The 23,671-nt window shown below is 45.7% G+C and overlaps 1 protein-coding gene across 9 annotated transcripts in view; it reads left to right on the forward strand.

Annotated features, from left to right (window-relative positions):
* cdk14 (cyclin-dependent kinase 14) overlaps positions 1–23,671 on the forward strand; it is a 953,540-nt gene that overhangs the window by 596,730 nt on the left and 333,139 nt on the right. The window contains exon 14 of one of the 9 annotated variants that reach the window (XM_041183641.1): positions 3,466–4,172. The exons of 7 other annotated variants lie outside the window; for them this stretch is intronic. In XM_041183641.1, the coding sequence (XP_041039575.1) occupies positions 3,466–3,515 (50 nt within the window). In that variant the 3' untranslated portion in view covers positions 3,516–4,172. Of the gene's footprint in view, positions 1–3,465; positions 4,173–23,671 lie in introns of those variants that run through there. One more of the 9 variants, XM_041183642.1, reaches the window with a different exon arrangement.

Below are 23,671 nucleotides of genomic sequence, written 5' to 3' on the forward strand. Positions count from 1 at the left end.
CAGATGTTATGGATCACTCTTCAACTTCCCCAAGATGCTTGTCACACTGTGAGCCAACCGGTTTCATTGAACCCTGTCTTTCACATGAGGGTTTCCAATCTCCACTCTCCAAGAACTCGCTTTGGAATCTTCTCCCGAATGATGATTTCTCTCAGAAGCCTTCCACAAGGGTCCAACTCGAGGATTTCAAACTCTCTTTTCCTCTGGATTGCACCATGCATTCACGCTTTCTTCACTCTCACATGCTCAGTGTTATGGCAGAACGGATGGTAAATGCTGAGCTGTTCAAATCCCAGGGGGAAACTTGAAACAACTGCTGCAACTATCTTGCAAGTTATATTTATTTCGCGATGCGTGCCTTGAATTCAATAGTAATAAGACCACCTAGTCTTATAGGTTTCTTGCAAAACTAAATTAAACCTTTATTAATTAAAAAAAATGATTTTAAGCACATAAATAGGTTTACAAATTAATACTATGATAAATCCTAGCTCCCCTAGTTAATCTAACTCGCAGTTGCACCTCCATTAAGGCAACAGTAAGACACACAGATTTTAAAAGACCCAGGCAAGGTAACACGATGCTCTGAATAGTCGAATTCAAAGTGAGTTTTTCTCAGCCTCAGTTCCTTGTAGACAGCAGCTTGAGGCTTAGGTACTGGAAGCATTTCACACTTGCTAGGTCTTAAAAATGCCTTCTTTCCTACACAACATCATCTCCTTTATACAGATTTCTCCCTTATCAGTGTAAATCCTATTGTCCCAATATGTCTTTTTCAACTCTACTTTTCTAATAATAATAATCTTTCATAGTAACAATTTTATCAGTAAGTTTTGGGAAAACTAAACACGCTGTTTGGCTTAGCCTCTGTTGGCTAGGTGTAACACCTTACCACCTCTTTGAAATTCACTACTTGGGTCTATCTAAAGATGCAAATTTTCCTTTTACACCTCACATTCTACAACTTCAACCATGTTTACCTATTTAACATTTCAAACCTAGCTTGTCTTCTGATACATCAAAGCCTTGAGACCGATTGTCTTTAATTCAGTTAAGTCCCACACATACACGTGCATGCACATGCACACACACTATTCCTATCCTTACAATAACTTCCAATAACGTTATGAAAATTATTATACTTTCCTGACATCAGCCATACCAACAGAACACCACTACTTTACCTGCCCATAGCAAAGAGTTACAGACCTTCAGCTGTCTCCTTGAACCTTCTGGCTTCTTGCAAGTCATTTTTGCTTTAAGTGTGCTTCCTGCAGCTTTCCTCTCTTTAAGCCTTGGAGCTTGGAGCCTTTCTCCCCGCTCCTTAATTTCACTTGCACAGAACAAGTTCTTTTCCAGACTCCTGTTCTTCCTTTGACTAGAAGATTTTATTGGGATCCTCCTTTCTGTCTCACTCTTTGGCTTTGGGACCTTCAGTTCTTTTTGGAAATCTGGTCTCCTTGCAGTTCCCTCTCCCTGTAACCAGCCTCTGTGGGATCCTGGCTTCAACTTTAGTTTGGGACTTCCTATCTGTCCTCCTGCTATGCTGCTTTCAACTGAACTGAAACAACTTTTCTGTCTCTGTCCTGTTGCTAGGCAATTTTTTTCTACCTTGTTTGTTTTACCTTCCCGTCAAGATTCGTAAAATTTAATTAAAATGCAGGCACACAAACAAAGCTTAGACCTGCTGTCTCCACTCCAAAGTGAAACGAGATTGCATGTTACACCTTTTTAACCCACAAATAGAAAAACATGTATTGCTTAAAATTAAAGATATACCTTATTCCTAACAGCCAAATACCAATATAACTTACTTAAACTATCTCTATTTCTAAATAGTTTCCTATCACTCTCTTCACTTCCAGCCTTTCCAGTTGTTTGGGGTGACTAGGGTAGGGCCTCTTCTGGGAGAACAGTTTGTGGATCAGCTCATAATCATCCACCATTGCGGCTGCTTGCTTGGCCCCTGTTACCCTCTGTTCCTCTCAGTGCATTCTTATTGTGAAGGGAAATGAGTTTTTAAACTCCAGGAGAATTATTTCATGGAGGTTTTCATAAGTGTCTTCTGTCTTAACTGCCCACACCCACTGGTCAAAAGCAAGTTGCTTAAGCCTTTCAAATTACAGTTACATCTGGTCAGGCCAATTCCTAAGGGTATGGAACTTCTGATGATACGCCTCTGGCACTAACTGGTAGGCACTTAAAATAGTCTTTTTTGCTGCCTCATAGTGGCACTTTCCTCAGGCAAGAGGGAGTAAACCCCATCAGCTTTCCCTGAAAATTTACTCTGCAGTAATCGGGACCAATGTTGGACTGGCCATTTTAACTGCTGTGCTAACCACTTGAAAGAGATGAAGAAGGCTTCCTCCTCTGGTTCATCAAACGTAGGGATTAAATGAGCAAACCAGATTGCCTCAGTGCTTAAGCCTGAGCTAGTGGTGTCTTTAAGGGACACACAGTAGGATTCCTGCCCCTCATCTTGAGCGGTTTTAGTTTAAACTCTCTTTCCCTCTCTCTCCCCTGAAATTCTCTTTTCTCCTTGCCCTCTCCTGCCTTTTTCTCTCTCTTTCCCTTTTCTTTTCTCTATCCTTCCGCTGCTCAAATTTTAATCTCTCTCCCTCTACGCTATCCATTTCATCGTCCTCAATTTCCACCTATAGACCGTTGGTCATCCCTTTAAAATTTTGGGTTTTCTGGTTTTTGGGTGAAATTCTAATCCTAAGTGCCTCACTAGCACTTTTAACTGTTCGAGGGACAGAACTTTTATATCCTCAAAAGTAACTTCACTTACTTCTTCTAGAAAAGCATTGGCAACAAATGTGGACATTTCTACACTTTAGTGGTATAGAGTCAAGAAAACCTTTTTGCACTTTTAATATTAATTTCAAAGAACAATTTACTTTCCCCACTGAGATGTGGTAATCAGTCTCCATCGCCTCTGCAACCGCAGGAGATTAAAGTCAATTGTTTGCATTTCATCGCTTCCTTTCAAGTGTCTCTGTCTGAAAGAGACCTTGAGTCCTTTTAAGGTGTGATATTCCAGGGTCTCTCTGGGCTAGTTGGTCAAGAATAATCCACATAGGAATTTTCCAGAACGTTTTAACTTTACATTCTCAGCCAGCTTTTGCTTGAATGTCTTTTTAAAATAAACACATCTTTCTTAAAAGTTCAATATGCCCGCAAGTAATTCGAAGCTGTGAACCGCTGTTGTGACACTGTTCACGGCATTTCTCTTGCAGTTGCCAGACTGAGAACATCATGTAGAATATGGATCTTCCAGTCTGAAATAGGATTTGGGATAGATGCACTCAGCCAAGATTTGCAGTCTGACAAGATTAATACGGGCAAATATTTTTTCAACAATATCACAGGGAGCTGCCTCAATGTTGTTGCAATTGTTGCAGTCACCCTTGTTCACAATCTTTGCATCACATAATAACCTGAAGTACTGTCCCCTTGTTCTAGCAGAGAGCACGAGAACTCTAGGCAAAATGGCAACACCAAGATACCTCTAAGCACTGCAGAGAGTCAGCCTGACATGGAAGACCTGGATATTGAACCACAGTGAAGCAACTTAACAAAGCTATTGACTCACTTGCCATTGGCTATGCTCCAGGTGATAATGCTATACCACCTGAACTCATCAAAGATGGGAAACAGGCACTACTGCAGGATCGGATACTCTGAATTTTAGTACAATAGGCCCTTGTACAGTGGTGACTATGTGAGCCATATAAAAAATGTTGCAGATAATTTAATGAGCGAGCTATAAACAAAATATTGTATTGTTGCATCAATGATGTTGGATTTCAGCATCCTTCATTGGCGAGCCACTGTATTTGTACTGCTCACAGAATCTTTTTTCCATTTTTTTTGTATGGTACAGACCAGGTATAGGAATCAGCATTTTTCTCCTGACAATTTTGTTGTTGAAGTATAGCACTGCATCAGTCACATCCCTCTTGCCTGTCACTCTAATTGTTTGCCTGGAGCACCAAAAGACAGAGAGCAATCTACACAGTCCAGCCGTTTTGATAAAGTTGGCTGTCCATTAGCCTATACAGAGATTGCTTACAGTTTAGCACTTAGCTTTCAAAGGAGCATGGGGTTACAGATGGTAACAAATATGCTTTTCTTTTAAATTAAAGCCTTATCTGAAGTTGTTATTTGCAGCTTTTGTGATGTATATTTTATTTCTTTTGAAGAGTAGTGCTGTTAAGCTTTATGTTATATACATCATTAGTCTGACAACAGCAGAGTATGTTTTATTTATACTGGTTGTGGCTACTGGCAAATCAAACTTTGGAAAAACTGACATATTTCACTTAAAATTGGATATAGGGAGTGCATATCTAAATCATCAATCATCATTGCAGTTATTTTGTGAGAATCTTCTGGAAGCTTCAGTTGTCAGCTCCTAAGGTTCACTCTATAAAATGAGTGACAGCTCCTGCAGACAGATTTTACCAGGCAGCCCTCAGTGGCACTCTGGAGATAGTAGTGTTCCATCTATGATAAGAGAGCACATAATAAATTAAATGTTCACTGATTTTTGCGGGGAATAGGAAAGTATTGCCCATTTTGACGTTAAGTAATGGTAATATCAGATGAGGTCTTGTGACGCACTGTCTCTGAGCCAGAAGCTCCATTTTTGAGATCCACCCCAGGACTCGATGGCCATGGAAGGTGCTTTCATAACCTGGCCAAACAGATTGATTATCAAAGTACAAATCCTTCCAATACACCTATGGCAGGTGGTGAGAGTGGGAGAGTGTCCTGGTCAGCCATGCTTGATGCAGAGAGGCACTCCTCAAGCTTTAGCCTCTGGTGACAGGCTGGTGACCTGTTCCAGGAATAACTAGCCATGGAAACAGACATAAGCTATTAGGCACAGATGAGTTCTATGTCTAATTCATGGTAATATGAAAACGAGAGTGAAAACACTGCTATTATTTGTTGTGCCTGAAGTGAGGTGCGTTACCTTCCGTGCAGTTTCAGCTTCGCTATTATATCGACTAAAATCTATTTTTGAGACATTCACATGGATGTTTGAAAATGGCATTCCCACCCATCGAACCTCTGCCATATTTTAATTTTAGAATAAATTAATGCATAATTAATGGACATTGGAGAGAGAGAGAGAAACACAGACTGGAAGAGAGAGAAACACAGACTGGAAGAGAGAGAAACACAAACTGGAAAAGAGAGAAACACAAACTGGAAGAGAGAGAAACACAAACTGGAAGAGAGAGAAACACAAACTGGAAGAGAGAGAAACACAAACTGGAAGAGAGAGAAACACAAACTGGAAGAGAGAGAGAGACACAAACTGGAAGAGAGAGAGAGAGACACAAACTGGAAGAGAGAGAGAGAGACACAAACTGGAAGAGAGAGAGAGACACACAAACTGGAAGAGAGAGAGAGCGACACAAATTGGAAGGGAGAGAGAGAGACACACAAATTGGAAGGGAGAGAGAGAGACACAAATTGGAAGAGGGAGAGAGCGACACACAAATTGGAAGAGGGAGAGAGCGACACACAAAGTGGAAGAGAGAGAGCGACACACAAACTGGAAGTGAGAGAGACACACAGAAACTGGAAGAGAGAGAGACACACACAAAGTGGAAGAGAGAGAGACACACACAAAGTGGAAGAGAGAGAGACACACACAAAGTGGAAGAGAGAGAGACACACACAAAGTGGAAGAGAGAGAGACACACACAAAGTGGAAGAGAGAGACACACACACAAAGTGGAAGAGAGAGACACACACACAAAGTGGAAGAGAGAGACACACACACAAAGTGGAAGAGAGAGACACACACACAAAGTGGAAGAGAGAGACACACACACAAAGTGGAAGAGAGAGACACACACACAAAGTGGAAGAGAGAGACACACACACAAAGTGGAAGAGAGAGAGAGACACACAAAGTGGAAGAGAGAGAGAGACACACAAAGTGGAAGAGAGAGATAGACACACAAAGTGGAAGAGAGAGAGAGACACACAAAGTGGAAGAGAGAGAGAGACACACAAAGTGGAAGAGAGAGAGAGACACACAAAGTGGAAGAGAGAGAGAGACACACAAAGTGGAAGAGAGAGAGAGACACACAAAGTGGAAGATAGAGAGAGAGACACACAAAGTGGAAGATAGAGAGAGACACACACAAAGTGGAAGATAGAGAGAGACACACACAAAGTGGAAGAGAGAGAGACACACACAAAGTGGAAGAGAGAGAGAGAGAGAGAAAAACACAGGCTGGAATAGAGAGAAAGAGAAACACAAACGGGAAGAGAGAGAAACACAAACTGGAAGAGAGAGAAACACAAACTGGAAGAGAGAGAGAGAGACACAAACTGGAAGAGAGAGAGAGCGACACAAATTGGAAGAGAGAGAGAGAGAGACACACAAATTTGAAGGGAGAGAGAGAGACACAAATTGGAAGAGGGAGAGAGCGACACACAAATTGGAAGAGGGAGAGAGCGACACACAAAGTGGAAGAGAGAGAGCGACACACAAACTGGAAGTGAGAGAGACACACAAACGAAGTGAGAGAGACACACAAACGAAGTGAGAGAGACACACAGGAACTGGAAGAGAGAGAGACACACACAAAGTGGAAGAGAGAGAGACACACACAAAGTGGAAGAGAGAGAGACACACACACAAAGTGGAAAAGAGAGAGAGACACACACAAAGTGGAAAAGAGAGAGAGACACACACAAAGTGGAAGAGAGAGAGACACACAAAGTGGAAGAGAGAGAGGCACACACAAGGTGGAAGAGAGAGAGGCACACGCAAAGTGGAAGAGAGAGAGACACACACAAATTGGAAGAGAGAGACACACACAAAGTGGAAGAGAGAGAGGCACACACAAAGTGGAAGAGAGAGAGGCACACACAAAGTGGAAGAGAGAGAGGCACACACAAAGTGGAAGAGAGAGAGGCACACACAAAGTGGAAGAGAGAGAGGCACACACAAAGTGGAAGAGAGAGAGAGAGAGAGAGAAAAACACAGGCTGGAATAGAGAGAAAGAGAAACACAAACGGGAAGAGAGAGAAACACAAACTGGAAGAGAGAGAAACACAAACTGGAAGAGAGAGAAACACAAACTGGAAGAGAGAGAAACACAAACTGGAAGAGAGAGAGAGAGACACAAACTGGAAGAGAGAGAGAGTGACACAAATTTGAAGGGAGAGAGAGAGACACAAATTGGAAGAGGGAGAGAGCGACACACAAATTGGAAGAGGGAGAGAGCGACACACAAAGTGGAAGAGAGAGAGAAACACACAAACTGGAAGTGAGAGAGACACACAAACGAAGTGAGAGAGACACACAGGAACTGGAAGAGAGAGAGGCACACACAAAGTGGAAGAGAGAGAGGCACACACAAAGTGGAAGAGAGAGAGGCACACACAAAGTGGAAGAGAGAGAGGCACACACAAAGTGGAAGAGAGAGAGGCACACACAAAGTGGAAGAGAGAGAGGCACACACAAAGTGGAACAGAGAGAGGCACACACAAAGTGGAACAGAGAGAGGCACACACAAAGTGGAAGAGAGAGAGGCACACACAAAGTGGAAGAGAGAGAGAGACGCACAAAGTGGAAGATAGAGAGAGAGACACACAAAGTGGAAGATAGAGAGAGACACACACAAAGTGGAAGAGAGAGAGACACACACAAAGTGGAAGAGAGAGAGAGAGAGAGAGAAAAACACAGGCTGGAATAGAGAGAAAGAGAAACACAAACGGGAAGAGAGAGAAACACAAACTGGAAGAGAGAGAAACACAAACTGGAAGAGAGAGAGAGAGACACAAACTGGAAGAGAGAGAGAGCGACACAAATTGGAAGAGAGAGAGAGAGAGACACACAAATTTGAAGGGAGAGAGAGAGACACAAATTGGAAGAGGGAGAGAGCGACACACAAATTGGAAGAGGGAGAGAGCGACACACAAAGTGGAAGAGAGAGAGCGACACACAAACTGGAAGTGAGAGAGACACACAAACGAAGTGAGAGAGACACACAGGAACTGGAAAAGAGAGAGACACACACAAAGTGGAAGAGAGAGAGACACACAAAGTGGAAGAGAGAGAGGCACACACAAGGTGGAAGAGAGAGAGGCACACGCAAAGTGGAAGAGAGAGAGGCACACACAAAGTGGAAGAGAGAGAGACACACACAAATTGGAAGAGAGAGACACACACAAAGTGGAAGAGAGAGAGGCACACACAAAGTGGAAGAGAGAGAGGCACACACAAAGTGGAAGAGAGAGAGAGGCACACACAAAGTGGAAGAGAGAGAGGCACACACAAAGTGGAAGAGAGAGAGGCACACACAAAGTGGAAGAGAGAGAGGCACACACAAAGTGGAAGAGAGAGAGGCACACACAAAGTGGAAGAGAGAGAGGCACACACAAAGTGGAAGAGAGAGAGGCACACACAAAGTGGAAGAGAGAGAGGCACACACAAAGTGGAAGAGAGAGAGGCACACACAAAGTGGAAGAGAGAGAGGCACACACAAAGTGGAAGAGAGAGAGAGAGAGAGAAAAACACAGGCTGGAATAGAGAGAAAGAGAAACACAAACGGGAAGAGAGAGAAACACAAACTGGAAGAGAGAGAAACACAAACTGGAAGAGAGAGAGAGAGACACAAACTGGAAGAGAGAGAGAGTGACACAAATTGGAAGAGAGAGAGAGAGAGACACACAAATTTGAAGGGAGAGAGAGAGACACAAATTGGAAGAGGGAGAGAGCGACACACAAATTGGAAGAGGGAGAGAGCGACACACAAAGTGGAAGAGAGAGAGAAACACACAAACTGGAAGTGAGAGAGACACACAAACGAAGTGAGAGAGACACACAGGAACTGGAAGAGAGAGAGGCACACACAAAGTGGAAGAGAGAGAGGCACACACAAAGTGGAAGAGAGAGAGGCACACACAAAGTGGAAGAGAGAGAGGCACACACAAAGTGGAAGAGAGAGAGGCACACACAAAGTGGAAGAGAGAGAGGCACACACAAAGTGGAAGAGAGAGAGGCACACACAAAGTGGAAGAGAGAGAGGCACACACAAAGTGGAACAGAGAGAGGCACACACAAAGTGGAACAGAGAGAGGCACACACAAAGTGGAACAGAGAGAGAGACACACAAAGTGGAAGAGAGAGAGAGAGAGAAAAACACAGGCTGGAATAGAGAGAAAGAGAAACACAAGCTGTAAGAGTGAGAAAGAGAAACAGAAGCTGGATGAGAGACAGAAACATGAACTGGAAGAGACAGAGGGAAAGACAAACTATAAGAGACAGAGAGAAAAACAAGATGGAAGAGAGAGAGATACACAGATTGGAACAGAAACAAAAGCTGGAAGAGAGAGAGAGACAGAGTGAGAAAGGCAAACTGGATGAGGGTGAGAGAGAGACAGAAGCTGGGAGCAAGACAATTACTAACTGGAAGAGAGAGAGAGAAACAAACTGGAAGAGAGAGAGAGAGACACACACACAAATTGGAAGAGAGAGAGAAACACACAAATTGGAAGAGAGAGAGAGGCACACTAATTGGAAGAGAGAGAGAGACACACAAATTGGAAGAGAGAGAGACACACAAATTGGAAGAGAGAGAGAGACACAAATTGGAAGAGAGAGAGAGAGACACAAATTGGAAGAGAGAGAGAGACACACAAATTGGAAGAGAGAGAGAGAGACACACAAATTGGAAGAGCGAGAGAGAGACACACAAATTGGAAGAGAGAGAGACACACACAAATTGGAAGAGAGAAAGACACACACAAATTGGAAGAGAGAGAGACACGCACAAATTGGAAGAGAGAGAGAGACACACACAAATTGGAAGAGAGAGAGAGACACAAAAATTGGAAGAGAGAGAGACACACACAAATTGGAAGAGAGAGAGACACACACAAATTGGAAGAGAGAGAGACACACACAAATTGGAAGAGAGAGAGACACACAAATTGGAAGAGAGAGAGAGACACACAAATTGGAAGAGAGAGAGAGACACACAAATTGGAAGAGAGAGAGAGACACACAAATTGGAAGAGAGAGAGACACACACAAATTGGAAGAGAGAGAGACACACACAAATTGGAAGAGAGAGAGACACACACAAATTGGAAGAGAGAGAGACACACACAAATTGGAAGACAGAGAGACACACACAAATTGGAAGACAGAGAGACACACACAAATTGGAAGACAGAGAGACACACAAATTGGAAGAGAGAGAGAGACACACACAAATTGGAAGAGAGAGAGACACACAAATTGGAAGAGAGAGAGACACACACAAATTGGAAGAGAGAGAGACACACACAAATTGGAAGAGAGAGAGACACACACAAATTGGAAGAGAGAGAGACACACAAATTGGAAGAGAGAGAGACACACACAAATTGGAAGAGAGAGAGACACAAATTGGAAGAGAGAGAGACACAAATTGGAAGAGAGAGAGACACAAATTGGAAGAGGGAGAGAGCGACACACAAAGTGGAAGAGAGAGAGCGACACACAAACTGGAAGTGAGAGAGACACACAGAAACTGGAAGAGAGAGAGACACACACAAAGTGGAAGAGAGAGAAACACACAAAGTGGAAGAGAGAGAGCGACACACAAAGTGGAAGAGAGAGAGCGACACACAAAGTGGAAGAGAGAGAGAGACACACCAAGTGGAAGAGAGAGAGAGACACACCAAGTGGAAGAGAGAGAGAGACACACAAAGTGGAAGAGAGAGAGAGACACACAAAGTGGAAGAGAGAGAGAGACACACAAAGTGGAAGAGAGAGAGAGAGACACAAATTGGAAGAGAGAGAGAGAGACACAAACCGGAAGAGAGAGACACACACAAATTGGAAGAGAGAGAGAGACACACACAAATTGGAAGCGAGAGAGAGAGACACACAAATTGGAAGAGAGAGAGAGAGACACACAAATTGGAAGAGAGAGAGAGACACACACTAATTGGAAGAGAGAGAGAGAGACACAAACTGGAAGAGAGAGAGAGCGACACAAATTGGAAGAGAGAGAGAGAGACACACAAATTTGAAGGGAGAGAGAGAGACACAAATTGGAAGAGGGAGAGAGCGACACACAAATTGGAAGAGGGAGAGAGCGACACAAAAAACTGGAAGTGAGAGAGACACACAGAAACTGGAAGAGAGAGAGACACACACAAAGTGGAAGAGAGAGAGACACACACAAAGTGGAAGAGCGAGACACACACACAAAGTGGAAGAGAGAGAGAGACACACACAAAGTGGAAGAGAGACACACACAAAGTGGAAGAGAGACACACACAAAGTGGAAGAGAGAGAGAGACACACAAAGTGGTAGAGAGAGAGAGAGACACACAAAGTGGAAGAGAGAGAGAGACACACAAAGTGGAAGAGAGAGAGAGACACACAAAGTGGAAGAGAGAGAGACACACAAATTGGAAGAGAGAGAGACACACACAAATTGGAAGAGAGAGAGACACACACAAATTGGAAGAGAGAGAGACACACACAAATTGGAAGAGAGAGAGACACACACAAATTGGAAGAGAGAGAGACACAAACAAATTGGAAGACACAGAGACACACACAAATTGGAAGACAGAGAGACACACAAATTGGAAGAGAGAGAGAGACACAAATTGGAAGAGCGAGAGAGAGACACACAAATTGGGAGAGAGACACACACACAAATTGGAAGAGAGAGAGACACACACACAAATTGGAAGAGCGAGAGAGACAAATTGGAAGAGAGAGAGAGACAAATTGGAAGAGAGAGAGAGACAAATTGGAAGAGAGAGAGACAAATTGGAAGAGAGAGAGACAAATTGGAAGAGAGAGAGACAAATTGGAAGAGAGAGAGACACAAATTGGAAGAGAGAGAGAGACACATATTGGAACAGAAACAAAAGCTGGAAGAGAGAGAGAGAGAGTGAGAAACGCAAACTGGAAGAGGGTGAAAGAAAGACAAGCTGGGAGCGAGACAATTATTATCTGGATGAGAGAGAGAGAAACACACAAAGTGGAAGAGAGAGAGACACACACAAAGTGGAAGAGAGAGAGAGACACACAAAGTGGAAGAGAGAGAGAGAGACTCACAAAGTGGAAGAGAGAGAGAGAGACACACAAAGTGGAAGAGAGAGAGAGACACACAAAGTGGAAGAGAGAGAGAGACACACAAAGTGGAAGAGAGAGAGACACACAAAGTGGAAGAGAGAGAGAGAGACTCACAAAGTGGAAGAGAGAGAGAGAGACACACAAAGTGGAAGAGAGAGAGAGACACACAAAGTGGAAGAGAGAGAGAGACACACAAAGTGGAAGAGAGAGAGACACACAAAGTGGAAGAGAGAGAGACACACACAAAGTGGAAGTGAGAGAGACACACAGAAACTGGAAGAGAGAGAGACACACACAAAGTGGAAGAGAGAGAGACACACACAAAGTGGAAGAGCGAGACACACACACAAAGTGGAAGAGAGAGAGAGACACACACAAAGTGGAAGAGAGACACACACAAAGTGGAAGAGAGACACACACAAAGTGGAAGAGAGAGAGAGACACACAAAGTGGTAGAGAGAGAGAGAGACACACAAAGTGGAAGAGAGAGAGAGACACACAAAGTGGAAGAGAGAGAGAGACACACAAAGTGGAAGAGAGAGAGACACACAAATTGGAAGAGAGAGAGACACACACAAATTGGAAGAGAGAGAGACACACACAAATTGGAAGAGAGAGAGACACACACAAATTGGAAGAGAGAGAGACACACACAAATTGGAAGAGAGAGAGACACACACAAATTGGAAGAGAGAGAGACACAAACAAATTGGAAGACACAGAGACACACACAAATTGGAAGACAGAGAGACACACAAATTGGAAGAGAGAGAGAGACACAAATTGGAAGAGTGAGAGAGAGACACACAAATTGGGAGAGAGACACACACACAAATTGGAAGAGAGAGAGACACACACACAAATTGGAAGAGCGAGAGAGACAAATTGGAAGAGAGAGAGAGACAAATTGGAAGAGAGAGAGAGACAAATTGGAAGAGAGAGAGACAAATTGGAAGAGAGAGAGACAAATTGGAAGAGAGAGAGACAAATTGGAAGAGAGAGAGACACAAATTGGAAGAGAGAGAGAGACACATATTGGAACAGAAACAAAAGCTGGAAGAGAGAGAGAGAGAGTGAGAAACGCAAACTGGAAGAGGGTGAAAGAAAGACAAGCTGGGAGCGAGACAATTATTATCTGGATGAGAGAGAGAGAAACACACAAAGTGGAAGAGAGAGAGACACACACAAAGTGGAAGAGAGAGAGAGACACACAAAGTGGAAGAGAGAGAGAGAGACTCACAAAGTGGAAGAGAGAGAGAGAGACACACAAAGTGGAAGAGAGAGAGAGACACACAAAGTGGAAGAGAGAGAGAGACACACAAAGTGGAAGAGAGAGAGACACACAAAGTGGAAGAGAGAGAGACACACACAAAGTGGAAGAGAGAGAGACACACACAAAGTGGAAGAGAGAGAGACACACACAAAGTGGAAGAGAGAGAGACACACACAAAGTGGAAGAGAGAGAGACACACACAAAGTGGAAGAGAGAGAGAGACACACACAAAGTGGAAGAGAGAGAGACACACACCAAGTGGAAGAGAGAGAGACACACCAAGTGGAGGAGAGAGAGAGACACACCAAGTGGAAGAGGGAGAGACACACACAAAGTGGAAGAGAGAGAGAGACACACAAAGTGGAAGAGAGAGAGAGACACACAAAGTGGAAGAGAGAGAGAGAGACTCACAAAGTGGAAGAGAGAGAGAGACACACAAAGTGGAAGAGAGAGAGAGACACACAAAGTGGAAGAGAGAGAGACACACACAAAGTGGAAGAGAGAGAGACACACACCAAGTGGAAGAGAGAGAGACACACCAAGTGGAGGAGAGAGAGAGACACACCAAGTGGAAGAGGGAGAGAGACACACCAAGTGGAAGAGAGAGAGAGGCACACCAAGTGGAAGAGAGAGAGAGACACACACCAAGTGGAAGAGAGAGAGAGACACACACCAAGTGGAAGAGAGAGAGACACACACAAAGTGGAAGAGAGAGAGAGACACACAAAGTGGAAGAGTGAGAGACACACACAAAGTGGAAGAGAGAGAGAGACACACAAAGTGGAAGAGAGAGAGAGACACACAAAGTGGAAGAGAGAGAGAGACACACAAAGTGGAAGAGAGAGAGAGACAACAAAGTGGAAGAGAGAGAGAGACACAAAGTGGAAGAGAGAGAGAGACACACAAAGTGGAAGAGAGAGAGAGACACACAAAGTGGAAGAGAGAGAGAGACACACAAAGTGGAAGAGAGAGAGAGAGACATACAAAGTGGAAGAGAGAGAGAGAGACACACCAAGTGGAAGAGAGAGAGAGAGACACCAAGTGGAAGAGAGAGAGACACACACCAAGTGGAAGAGAGAGAGACACACCAAGCGGAGGAGAGAGAGAGACACACCAAGTGGAAGAGAGAGAAAGACACACACCAGTTGGAAGAGAGAGAGAGACACACCAAGTGGAAGAGCGAGAGAGACACTCCAAGTGGAAGAGAGAGAGACACACACCAAGTGGAAGAGAGAGAGAGACACACCAAGTGGAAGAGAGCGAGAGACACACCAAGTGGAAGAGAGCGAGAGACACACCAAGTGGAAGAGAGCGAGAGACACACCAAGTGGAAGAGAGAGAGAGACACACCAAGTGTAAGAGAGAGAGAGACACACCAAGTGGAAGAGAGAGAGAGACACACCAAGTGGAAGAGAGAGAGAGACACACCAAGTGGAAGAGAGAGAGAGACACACCAAGTGGAAGAGAGAGAGAGACACACCAAGTGGAAGAGAGAGAGAGACACACCAAGTGGAAGAGAGAGAGTGACACACCAAGTGGAAGAGAGAGAGAGAGACACCAAGTGGAAAAGAGAGAGAGACACACACAAAGTGGAAGAGAGACAAAGAGACGCACACCAAGTGGAAGAGAGAGAGAGAGACGCACACCACGTGGAAGAGAGAGAGAGAGACGCACACCAAGTGGAAGGGACAGAGAGAGATGCACATCAAGTGGAAGAGAGAGAGAGAGAGACGCACACCAAGTGGAAGAGAGAGAGAGAGACGCACACCAAGTGGAAGAGAGAGAGAGACACACACACCAAGTGGAAGAGAGAGAGAGAGAGAGACACACCAAGTGGAAGAGAGAGAGAGAGACACACACCAAGTGGAAGAGAGAGAGAGAGACACACACCAAGTGGAAGAGAGAGAGAGAGACACACACCAAGTGGAAGAGAGGGAGAGAGACACACAAATTGGAAGAGAGAGAGACACACAAATTGGAAGAGAGAGAGACACACAAATTGGAAGAGAGAGAGACACACAAATTGGAAGAGAGAGAGACACACAAATTGGAAGAGAGAGAGAGAAACACAAATTGGAAGAGAGAGGGAGACACACAAATTGGAAGAGAGAGAGACACACAAATTGGAAGAGAAAGAGACACACAAATTGGAAGAGAAAGAGACACACAAGTTGGAAGAGAGAGAGACACACACAAATTGGAAGCGAGAGAGAGACACACAAATTGGAAGAGAGAGAGAGAGACACACAAATTGGAAGAGAGAGAGAGAGACACACAAATTGGAAGAGAGAGAGGGACACACAAATTGGAAGAGAGAGAGAGACACACACAAATTGGAAGAGAGAGAGAGAGACACACACAAATTGGAAGAGAGAGAGAGAGACACACACAAATTGGAAGAGAGAGAGAGAGACACCCAAATTGGAAGAGAGAGAGAGAGACACAAATTGGAAGAGAGAGAGAGAGACACAAACCAGAAGAGAGAGACACACACAAATTGGAAGAGAGAGAGAGACACACACAAATTGGAAGACAGAGAGAGAGAGAGGCACACCAAGTGGAAGAGAGAGAGAGAGACGCACACCAAGTGGAAGAGAGAGAGAGAGACGCACACCAAGTGGAAGAGAGAGAGAGAGAGACGCACACCAAGTGGAAGAGAGAGAGAGAGAGACACACACCAAGTGGAAGAGAGAGAGAGAGAGACACACACCAAGTGGAAGAGAGAGAGAGAGACACACACCAAGTGGAAGAGAGAGAGAGACACACACACCAAGTGGAAGAGAGAGAGAGAGACGCACACCAAGTGGAAGAGAGAGAGAGAGACGCACACCAAGTGGAAGGGACAGAGAGAGACGCACACCAAGTGGAAGAGAGAGAGAGAGACGCACACCAAGTGGAAGTGAGAGAGAGAGAGACGCACACCAAGTGGAAGAGAGAGAGAGAGACGCACACCATGTGGAAGAGAGAGAGAGAGACGCACACCAAGTGGAAGAGAGAGAGAGAGAGAGACGCACACCAAGTGGAAGAGAGAGAGAGAGACGCACACCAAGTGGAAGAGAGAGAGAGAGACGCACACCAAGTGGAAGAGAGAGAGAGAGACGCACACCAAGTGGAAGAGAGAGAGAGAGACGCACACACCAAGTGGAAGAGAGAGAGAGACACACACACCAAGTGGAAGAGAGAGAGAGAGACACACACCAAGTGGAAGAGAGAGAGAGAGACACACACCAAGTGGAAGAGAGAGAGAGAGAAAGACACCAAGTGGAAGAGAGAGAGAGAGAGAGACACACCAAGTGGAAGAGAGAGAGAGACACACACAGTGGAAGAGAGAGAGAGGCACACACCAAGTGGAAGAGAGAGGGACACACACCAAGTGGAAGAGAGAGAGAGAGACACACCAAGTGGAAGAGAGAGAGAGAGACACCAAGTGGAAGAGAGAGAGACACACACCAAGTGGAAGAGAGAGAGACACACCAAGTGGAGGAGAGAGAGAGACACATCAAGTGGAAGAGAGAGAAAGACACACACCAAGTGGAAGAGAGAGAGAGAGACGCACACCAAGTGGAAGGGACAGAGAGAGACGCACACCAAGTGGAAGGGACAGAGAGAGACACACACACCAAGTGGAAGAGAGAGAGAGACACACACACCAAGTGGAAGAGAGAGAGAGAGACACACACCAAGTGGAAGAGAGAGAGAGAGACACACACCAAGTGGAAGAGAGAGAGAGAGAAAGACACCAAGTGGAAGAGAGAGAGAGAGAGAGACACACCAAGTGGAAGAGAGAGAGAGACACACACAGTGGAAGAGAGAGAGAGGCACACACCAAGTGGAAGAGAGAGGGACACACACCAAGTGGAAGAGAGAGAGAGAGACACACCAAGTGGAAGAGAGAGAGAGAGACACCAAGTGGAAGAGAGAGAGACACACACCAAGTGGAAGAGAGAGAGACACACCAAGTGGAGGAGAGAGAGAGACACATCAAGTGGAAGAGAGAGAAAGACACACACCAAGTGGAAGAGAGAGAGAGAGACACACGAAGTGGAAGAGAGAGAGAGACACACCAAGTGGAAGAGAGCGAGAGACACACCAAGTGGAAGAGAGCGAGAGACACACCAAGTGGAAGAGAGCGAGAGACACACCAAGTGGAAGAGAGAGAGAGACACACCAAGTGGAAGAGAGAGAGAGACACACAAAGTGGAAGAGAGAGAGAGACACCCCAAGTGGAAGAGAGAGAGACACACACCAAGTGGAAGAGAGAGCGAGACACACCAAGTGGAAGAGAGAGAGAGAGACACCAAGTGGAAGAGAGAGAGAGAGACACCAAGTGGAAGAGAGAGAGAGAGACACCAAGTGGAAGAGAGAGAGAGAGACACCAAGTGGAAGAGAGAGAGAGAGACACCAAGTGGAAAAGAGAGAGAGACACACACCAAGTGGAAGAGAGAGAGAGAGACGCACACCAAGTGGAAGAGAGAGAGAGAGACTCACAAAGTGGAAGAGAGAGAGAGAGACACACCAAATGGAAGAGAGAGGCACACACCAAGTGGAAGAGAGAGGGACACACACCAAGTGGAAGAGAGAGAGAGAGACACACAAAGTGGAAGAGAGAGAGAGACACACCAAGTGGAAGAGAGAGAGAGAGACACCAAGTGGAAGAGAGAGAGACACACACCAAGTGGAAGAGAGAGAGACACACCAAGTGGAAGAGAGAGAGAGAGACACACACCAAGTGGAAGAGAGAGAGAGAGACACACACCAAGTGGAAGAGAGAGAGAGAGACACACACCAAGTGGAAGAGAGAGAGAGAGAGAAAGACATCAAGTGGAAGAGAGAGAGAGAGAGAGAGACACACACCAAGTGGAAGAGAGAGAGACACACCAAGTGGAGGAGAGAGAGACACACACCAATTGGAAGAGAGAGAGAGACACACCAAGTGGAAGAGAGAGAGAGACACACCAAGTGGAAGAGAGAGAGAGGCACACCAAGTGGAAGAGAGAGAGAGAGACACACCAAGTGGAAGAGAGAGAGAGACACACCAAGTGGAAGAGAGAGACACCAAGTGGAAGAGAGAGAGACACACACCAAGTGGAAGAGAGAGAGACACACCAAGTGGAAGAGAGAGAAAGACACACACCAAGTGGAAGAGAGAGAGAGAGACACACCAAGTGGAAGAGAGAGAGAGAGACGCACACCAAGTGGAAGAGAGAGAGAGAGACGCACACCAAGTGGAAGGGACAGAGAGAGACGCACACCAAGTGGAAGAGAGAGAGAGAGACGCACACCAAGTGGAAGAGAGAGAGAGAGACGCACACCAAGTGGAAGAGAGAGAGAGACGCACACCAAGTGGAAGAGAGAGAGAGAGAGAGACACACACCAAGTGGAAGAGAGAGAGAGAGAGACACACACCAAGTGGAAGAGAGAGAGAGAGACACACACCAAGTGGAAGAGAGAGAGAGACACACACACCAAGTGGAAGAGAGAGAGAGAGACGCACACCAAGTGGAAGAGAGAGAGAGAGACGCACACCAAGTGGAAGGGACAGAGAGAGACGCACACCAAGTGGAAAAGAGAGAGAGAGACGCACACCAAGTGGAAGTGAGAGAGAGAGAGACGCACACCAAGTGGAAGAGAGAGAGAGAGACGCACACCATGTGGAAGAGAGAGAGAGAGACGCACACCAAGTGGAAGAGAGAGAGAGAGAGAGACGCACACCAAGTGGAAGAGAGAGAGAGAGACGCACACCAAGTGGAAGAGAGAGAGAGAGACGCACACCAAGTGGAAGAGAGAGAGAGAGACGCACACCAAGTGGAAGGGACAGAGAGAGACACACACACCAAGTGGAAGAGAGAGAGAGACACACACACCAAGTGGAAGAGAGAGAGAGAGAAAGACACCAAGTGGAAGAGAGAGAGAGAGACACACACCAAGTGGAAGAGAGAGAGAGAGAAAGACACCAAGTGGAAGAGAGAGAGAGAGAGAGACACACCAAGTGGAAGAGAGAGAGAGACACACACAGTGGAAGAGAGAGAGAGGCACACACCAAGTGGAAGAGAGAGGGACACACACCAAGTGGAAGAGAGAGAGAGAGACACACCAAGTGGAAGAGAGAGAGAGAGACACCAAGTGGAAGAGAGAGAGACACACACCAAGTGGAAGAGAGAGAGACACACCAAGTGGAGGAGAGAGAGAGACACATCAAGTGGAAGAGAGAGAAAGACACACACCAAGTGGAAGAGAGAGAGAGAGACGCACACCAAGTGGAAGGGACAGAGAGAGACGCACACCAAGTGGAAGGGACAGAGAGAGACACACACACCAAGTGGAAGAGAGAGAGAGACACACACGCCAAGTGGAAGAGAGAGAGAGAGACACACACCAAGTGGAAGAGAGAGAGAGAGACACACACCAAGTGGAAGAGAGAGAGAGAGAAAGACACCAAGTGGAAGAGAGAGAGAGAGAGAGACACACCAAGTGGAAGAGAGAGAGAGACACACCAAGTGGAAGAGAGAGAGAGACACACACAGTGGAAGAGAGAGAGAGGCACACACCAAGTGGAAGAGAGAGGGACACACACCAAGTGGAAGAGAGAGAGAGAGACACACCAAGTGGAAGAGAGAGAGAGAGACACCAAGTGGAAGAGAGAGAGACACACACCAAGTGGAAGAGAGAGAGACACACCAAGTGGAGGAGAGAGAGAGACACATCAAGTGGAAGAGAGAGAAAGACACACACCAAGTGGAAGAGAGAGAGAGAGACACACGAAGTGGAAGAGAGAGAGAGACACACCAAGTGGAAGAGAGCGAGAGACACACCAAGTGGAAGAGAGCGAGAGACACACCAAGTGGAAGAGAGCGAGAGACACACCAAGTGGAAGAGAGAGAGAGACACACCAAGTGGAAGAGAGAGAGAGACACACAAAGTGGAAGAGAGAGAGAGACACCCCAAGTGGAAGAGAGAGAGACACACACCAAGTGGAAGAGAGAGCGAGACACACCAAGTGGAAGAGAGAGAGAGAGACACCAAGTGGAAGAGAGAGAGAGAGACACCAAGTGGAAGAGAGAGAGAGAGACACCAAGTGGAAGAGAGTGAGAGAGACACCAAGTGGAAGAGAGAGAGAGAGACACCAAGTGGAAGAGAGAGAGAGAGACACCAAGTGGAAGAGAGAGAGAGAGACACCAAGTGGAAGAGAGAGAGAGAGACACCAAGTGGAAGAGAGAGAGAGAGACACCAAGTGGAAGAGAGAGAGAGAGACACCAAGTGGAAGAGAGAGAGAGAGACACCAAGTGGAAGAGAGAGAGACACTCACCAAGTGGAAGAGAGAGAGAGACACGCACAAAGTGGAAGAGAGAGAGAGAGACGCACACCAAGTGGAAGAGAGAGAGAGAGACACACACCAAGTGGAAGGGACAGAAAGAGACGCACACCAAGTGGAAGAGAGAGAGAGAGAGACGCACACCAAGTGGAAGAGAGAGAGAGAGACGCACACCAAGTGGACGAGAGAGAGAGAGAGACGCACACCAAGTGGACGAGAGAGAGAGAGAGACACACACCAAGTGGAAGAGAGAGAGAGAGAGAGACACACACCAAGTGGAAGAGAGAGAGAGAGACACACACCAAGTGGAAGAGAGAGAGACACACACCAAGTGGAAGAGAGAGAGACACACAAAAAGTGGAAGAGAGAGACACACAAAAAGTGGAAGAGAGAGACACACACACAAAGTGGAAGAGAGAGACACACACACAAAGTGGAAGAGAGAGAGAGACACACACAACGTGGAAGAGAGACACACACAAAGTGGAACAGAGAGAGACACACACAAAGTGGAAGAGAGAGAGACACACACAAAGTGGAAGAGAGAGAGACTCACAAAGTGGAAGAGACAGAGAGACACACAAAGTGGAAGAGAGAGAGAGACACACAAAGTGGAAGAGAGAGAGAGACACACAAAGTGGAAAAGAGAGAGAGACACACAAAGTGGAAGAGAGAGAGAGACGCACCAAGTGGAAGAGAGAGAGAGAGAGGCACACCAAGTGGAAGAGAGAGACAGAGACGCACACCAAGTGGAAGGGACAGAAAGAGATGCACACCAAGTGGAAGAGAGAGAGAGAGACGCACACCAAGTGGAAGAGAGAGAGAGAGAGACGCACACCAAGTGGAAGAGAGAGAGAGAGAGACACACACCAAGTGGAAGAGAGAGAGAGAGAGACACACACCAAGTGGAAGAGAGAGAGAGAGAGACACACACCAAGTGGAAGAGAGAGAGAGAGACACACACCAAGTGGAAGAGAGAGAGACACACACAAAGTGGAAGAGAGAGACACACACACAAAGTGGAAGAGAGAGAGAGACACACACAACGTGGAAGAGAGACACACACAAAGTGGAACAGAGAGAGACACACACAAAGTGGAACAGAGAGAGACACACACAAAGTGGAAGAGAGAGAGACACACACAAAGTGGAAGAGAGAGAGACACACACAAACTGGAAGAGAGAGAGAGAGACACAAAGTGGAAGAGAGAGAGAGAGAGAGAAAAACACAGGCTGGAATAGAGAGAAAGAGAAACACAAGCTGTAAGAGTGAGAAAGAGAAACAGAAGCTGGATGAGAGACAGAAACATGAACTGGAAGAGACAGAGGGAAAGACAAACTATAAGAGACAGAGAAAAACAAGATGGAAGAGAGAGAGATACATAAATTGGAACAGAAACAAAAGCTGGAAGAGAGAGAGAGTGAGAAAGGCAAACTGGATGTGGGTGAGAGAGAGACAGAAGCTGGGAGCGAGACAATTACTAACTGGAAGAGAGAGAGAGAAACAAACTGGAAGAGAGAGAGAGACACACACAAATTGGAAGAGAGAGAGAAACACAAATTGGAAGAGAGAGGGAGACACACAAATTGGAAGAGAGAGAGAGAGAGACACACAAATTGGAAGAGAGAGAGAGAGACACACAAATTGGAAGAGAGAGAGAGAGACACACAAATTGGAAGAGAGAGAGAGAGACACACAAATTGGAAGAGAGAGAGAGAGACACACAAATTGGAAGAGAGAGAGAGACACACAAATTGGAAGAGAGAGAGAGACACACAAATTGGAAGAGAGAGAGAGACACACAAATTGGAAGAGAGAGAGAGACACACAAATTGGAAGAGAGAGAGAGACACACAAATTGGAAGAGAGAGAGAGACACACAAATTGGAAGAGAGAGAGACACACACAAATTGGAAGAGAGAAAGACACACACAAATTGGAAGAGAGAGAGAGACACACACACAAATTGGAAGAGAGAGAGACACACACAAATTGGAAGAGAGAGAGAGACACACAAATTGGAAGAGAGAGAGACACACACAAATTGGAAGAGAGAGAGAGACACACAAATTGGAAGAGAGAGAGAGACACACAAATTGGAAGAGAGAGAGAGAGAGACACACAAATTGGAAGAGAGAGAGAGAGAGACACACAAATTGGAAGAGAGAGAGAGACACACACACAAATTGGAAGAGAGAAATAAACACTAACTGCAAGAGGGAGAGAGAGAAACAGGAACTGCAAGAGAGAAATAAACACTAACTGCAAGAGAGAGAGAGAGACAGAGAGAGAGAAACACAAACTGGAAGAACGAGAGAGAGAGAAACACAGGCTGGAAGACAGAGCGAGAGAAAAACACAGGCTGGAATAGAGAGAAAGAGAAACACAAGCTTGATGAGAGAGAGAAACACGAACTGGAAGAGACAGAGGGAAAGACAAACTATAAGAGACAGAGAGATAAACAAGATGGAAGAGAGAGAGAGACACACAAATTGGAACAGAAACAAAAGCTGGAAGAGAGAGAGAGAGTGAGAAACGCAAACTGGAAGAGGGTGAAAGAAAGACAGAAGCTGGGAGCGAGACAATTACTAACTGGAAGAGAGAGAGAGAAACACACAAAGTGGAAGAGAGAGAGACACACACAAAGTGGAAGAGAGAGAGAGACACATACAAAGTGGAAGAGAGAGAGAGACACACAAAGTGGAAGAGAGAGAGACACACAAAGTGGAAGAGAGAGAGAGAGACTCACAAAGTGGAAGAGAGAGAGAGACTCACAAAGTGGAAGAGAGAGAGAGACACACAAAGTGGAAGAGAGAGAGAGACACACAAAGTGGAAGAGAGAGAGAGACACACAAAGTGGAAGAGAGAGAGAGACACACAAAGTGGAAGAGAGAGAGAGACGCACCAAGTGGAAGAGAGAGAGAGAGGCACACCAAGTGGAAGAGAGAGAGAGAGAGAGGCACA

Source organism: Carcharodon carcharias, chromosome 3, assembly GCF_017639515.1.
Source record: "Carcharodon carcharias isolate sCarCar2 chromosome 3, sCarCar2.pri, whole genome shotgun sequence".
NCBI lineage: Eukaryota > Metazoa > Chordata > Chondrichthyes > Lamniformes > Lamnidae > Carcharodon > Carcharodon carcharias.